At 37.1% G+C, this 4,483-nt stretch overlaps 1 protein-coding gene across 1 annotated transcript; it reads right to left on the bottom strand.

Moving 5' to 3' along the window:
* Window positions 1-1,978: 1,978 nt before the first annotated feature.
* On the bottom strand, window positions 1,979-3,487 carry LOC149771670 (transcription intermediary factor 1-alpha-like). Its single transcript, XM_089948252.1, has one exon. It carries the CDS (start codon window positions 3,485-3,487, stop codon window positions 1,979-1,981), a length of 1,509 nt encoding a protein of 502 aa, XP_089804378.1.
* Window positions 3,488-4,483: the final 996 nt, after the last annotated feature.

The raw sequence follows: 4,483 nt of genomic DNA, 5'->3' as shown, positions 1-4,483 counted from the left end.
TGTAATACCATGGTTGTGCAAGGGGAATCTAGAATCCGCACTACATAATAAGTTTGCTAAACAAGGCATTATAAAAGTTGATGTAAATAACGGTAAAGCTCAGAGCATCCTTATAAAATAAGAAAACAAAAAACGTATTCCTATGACATAAATGAAATTGAGGGTTAACTTATAATTGAAAACTAAAGACTAAATACGATAATCCATCAAGTGAAAGCATGTAAGAATTAAATATTTAAAAGTTTGCAACTGAGATCTCATAAAGGATTTTACTAGTCAAATAACTGAGTAATCTTATATATATATATATATATATATATATATATATATATATATATATATATATATATATATATATATATATATATATATATATATATATATAGTTTTAGTGCTCTGCCTCTATTGCAACAACAAACTATCTTAAGTTCAGTGATATTTTCCCTCATAATATTCAGAACAAACTTCCCAAAAGTCAGAATAAATATCAAAAGAGCAGTAATCAATTCCATGCATATTACTGGAGTATCTATCTGCTCTTTGAAATCTTTCTTTACATTTTATTGCCCTTGATCTTGTTGTGCACCACTAATCTCTGGATACTTAAACACGTTTATTCGTCCAGACTCTCCGATCCACAGTAGATTGCGTGAATCAAGCGCAATCGTCCCGGAGAGGAAATCGCCACCATTTGGCCTTAGGCAAGCCAGGATGTTGCCCCGATGATCCAGTACGTCTATATCACCTCCAACACGAGAAACAAGCAAGTGACCCCGCTGATCAAAAATCAAATCACAAACATGGCGATTGATTTTAGCCAACATGTTTCCTTCATGATCGAAAACAAATATAGTTCCTTTCGTTTCTGTTGAACCAAATTGGACCATCTGAGTGTTCTTGTTGTCTGCTTTATCCGCTGATGGTTTCGAGCTTGATGCTGATATAGTCCCAAAAGTGTATGACACTGGTTGCGTAGAAGTATTTAGAGAAGTTTTAAATACCCTATCTTGCGTTGTTCTTGTTTTCGGAAGTTCTGTTGTTTCCACTGCTGTATATGTGCTTGTTGCTGATAAAATGCTAAACATTTTTAGGCCTGGTTGTGTAAGAGCTCCAAAGGAAAGTGCTTGCGTTGGTTTTGCCTTTGGAATACCTGATGACTCTGAGATTGTTGCTGATATAATACCAGACGGGTTTGGGGCGATTGGTGTAGCAGCCTTTATCGATGTTCCCAAAAAATATTGCGGTAGTTTTGATTTTGAAATTTCTGGCGTGTCCATTGATGATTTTGAGTTTGTTGATGATATAAAGTCATGCAGGCGTGATGCGGGATCTATAGGAGCCTTTGCTGAAAGTCCAAACAAACATTCTTGCGTTGGTTTTGCTTGTGAAACTTCTGGTGCATCCACTGATGATTTTGAGCTTGTTGGTGATATAATGCCAAACGGGTTTAGGTCTGGTCGTGTAAGAGCATTTGTAGGAGCTCCAAAGGAACGTGTTTGCGTTGATTTCGCCTTTGGAATACCCAGTGTGTCCGTTGACGACTCTGAGCTTGTTACTGATATAATCCCAGACGGGTTTTGAGCTATTGGTGGAGCAGCCTTTGTGGACGTTCCAAAGGAAAATTGTGTTGATTTTGCTTTTGAAATTTCTGGCGTCCCCATTGGTGATTTTGAGTTTGATCCTGATATAAAGTCATGCAGGCTTGATGCGGGCTCTACAGGAGCCTTTGCTGAAAGTCCAAACAAAACTTCTTGCGTTGGTTTTGCTTTAGAAACGTCTGGTGCATCCACTGATGACTTTGAGTTTGATGGTAATACAATGCTTAACGGCTTTAGGGCCGGCTGCGCACTAACCTTTGTATTCATTCGAACAGGATATCTCTGCCTTCTTTTTGCTTTACAACTGTTGATCGTCTTTTTACAACCTGCATTCATCTGTTTAGTTACGCTAAAAGGGTTGACCTCTTGCGCGCATACAGCTAGAACACCTGTGAATTTGCACACTGCAACACAATGTAATGTCTCAAACGTAGATGCACGTGGGGCATATTGTCTGGTGACTTGACCAGTCTAACTAATTTAGGCGGTTCATTGCAACATACAGCAATATTTCCATTTTCAAAAGCAGCGAGGTCACCAGGACTTGATGATAAGGAGCAAAATTTTCTAGCCTCGTTGTTTTCAGTAATTTTATAAATGAATTTCTCTTTTGGTACTGATACAAACAGGGTGCCATCTTTGCCCATTGCCATAGCTTCTATCTCGAAATTTTCCAATATTTTCTTGTGCTTGGATCCATGCTCATTAAACATGATAATGCCAGTGGTTCCAGCCTCCGCTATCCAAACATTTCCTCCCCGACATGGCAATATGCATTTTATCCCTCCAAATTCAGGTGTACAAAATGCACTTACCAGCTTCATTTTCATAGTCTCACATAATAATATCTTCATGTCATTTACAATATAACCGATGCTCTCGTAATCGAACTCTTTACAATTATCTTCAAATTTGACACTATTTACTTCTGGAATATCAATGAGTGATGATATGTTGATGTCCTTAATTTTGCACATTATCTTATTTCCGTCCCTCAAAACTTCTGCATCACTTGCCAATGTAACCAATCTCTTCATAGCCACAGATTTTTCTTTTGTAACTTCTATATCTCTCTTCAACTGAAATAACTTTAGTTTCTCAAGCTCGCAAATTATTGTGATCTCAGATTCCAACTTCTTAACGCCGGCATCTATCTCACCTTTCATGTCAACTGATCTTCGTTGCAAACGGTCTTTTGCCTCTTTCTCCCTTTTCGCGACGTCTAATTCTCTCTCTGAAATAATATTCAGATTCATTTCGCTTGAAAGAAATATTTCACTAGTATGTAATGTTTTAATCAAGAGATTTCGTTTGAAGTTTGCAGCAACATTAATAGGCTCCGTTTTGTGTTGCTTGTGTTCTTCGTAGTCATACGAGGGACACACAAATTTCTCACAAGTTAAGCAATAATAATCTTCAACTTTTGATTCGTGCTTAAAGCACGTTAGGTAGTCCGGCCTCTTATTGTTAACAGTTTTCGAACTATCCAATTCGTGGTCTTTTGTTGTCTTTAGTTTTTTGTGGAGCAGGACACATTCATCGCATACTGTCTGTTCACATACCTCGCAGTACGACGTAGCCATTGGCTTTGGCTCACCTTCACAGTTTTCACACGAATAGTTGACTTCTTCTGATTCCGTTTCCTTTAGTCCCTCTTCCTCTGTTGTCTCAATGTAGAAGTTGGTCTGAAAAGAGCAAGCTCCACCCTCCGGAATGTCAATATTCGTCTCACAGAACGGACATTGAAACTTGGTATCAGGTTTTGCTTTAGAAATGTGTAATTCTAAACATACTTCACAATAACTATGAAAACACGGCAGTATTTTAGGTCTTTTGTAAGGCTGATGGCAAATTCCACATTTGAACCGAACGTGTGAAGGCGTCGCCATATTTTATACAAACCGAAAGTAGACGTGCCACCCACTTCCACGAAACGAGCAATCAAAGGTCAAGTGCGCAGTGAATGTACATAGGATCTCTCTCTCTCTCTCTCTCTCTCTCTCTCTCTCTCTATATATATATATATATATATATATATATATATATATATATATATATATAGATAGATAGATAGATAGATAGAGAGAGAGAGATATATTAGTGTAACAGTTTGCATTTAAGCAGCAGCCTTCCCGGAAATCGCAAAAAAAATATCGCAAAATAAAATTGCGGCGGTGACTGATGGTGCCGAGACCACACCCTCGCTGCTGCTATAATTAAATTAAATTATATCAAATAATGCACCCAGCGCTGGAATCTCACACAGGTAGATTAGCTCGAGAACGACGAGAAGCAATTAAGAAATATATTCCACTATTTAATTCTGTTAACGAAAAATTACAAACGCGTTTAGAATCCCAAGTTGAATTTGCAGAAGATGCAGAACAGTTATTTAGATCCGTTACAAAAGTTACTGAAAGAGTCCCAACGGCTACGGAAGGTCTTATTCCATCAGTAAGACAAACTGCTGAGCAAACTGAAAAATAGCAAGAAGAACTAAACAAACAAAGAAGATATTACGAGATCTTCCAAATGAGATAGCTGCCGCACAACCTCCACCCGTCGGTGAAGAAATACCTGAAGGTATTGGCAAAGTTCGTTCTGAAATGGCCGATGTGAATAAAGATATTGTACCTAAAATTAAAAAATAAAACCCTGAACTGATTGAAATATTTGAGGAGGGTATTATCGAAGAAATTAAAAATACTAAAGAAGAAAAATTACCTAACAAAATATTAGAAAATATATTTAGTAAATCTGATATTTTAATCCCCGGTCATGAAAATGTAAGTGATGATAATCTTATTAAATGATTTATATCGCATATATTAAATAAAAAACAAGCCAGAGATAATGATTTAAAATATAGAGTACTTTATGACAAA

This window comes from Sinohyriopsis cumingii, unplaced genomic scaffold (genome assembly GCF_028554795.1).
Source record: "Sinohyriopsis cumingii isolate HCF-2022 unplaced genomic scaffold, ASM2855479v2 utg001742l, whole genome shotgun sequence".
NCBI lineage: Eukaryota > Metazoa > Mollusca > Bivalvia > Unionida > Unionidae > Sinohyriopsis > Sinohyriopsis cumingii.
The sequence above is the reverse complement of the archived record's forward strand: the minus strand, read 5'-3'. Positions and strand labels throughout refer to the sequence as shown.

Bases quoted from the DNA above. Each gene is read 5' to 3' on its own strand.
- LOC149771670 (XM_089948252.1), bottom strand. From the start codon at position 3,487: ATGGCGACGCCTTCACACGTTCGGTTCAAATGTGGAATTTGCCATCAG.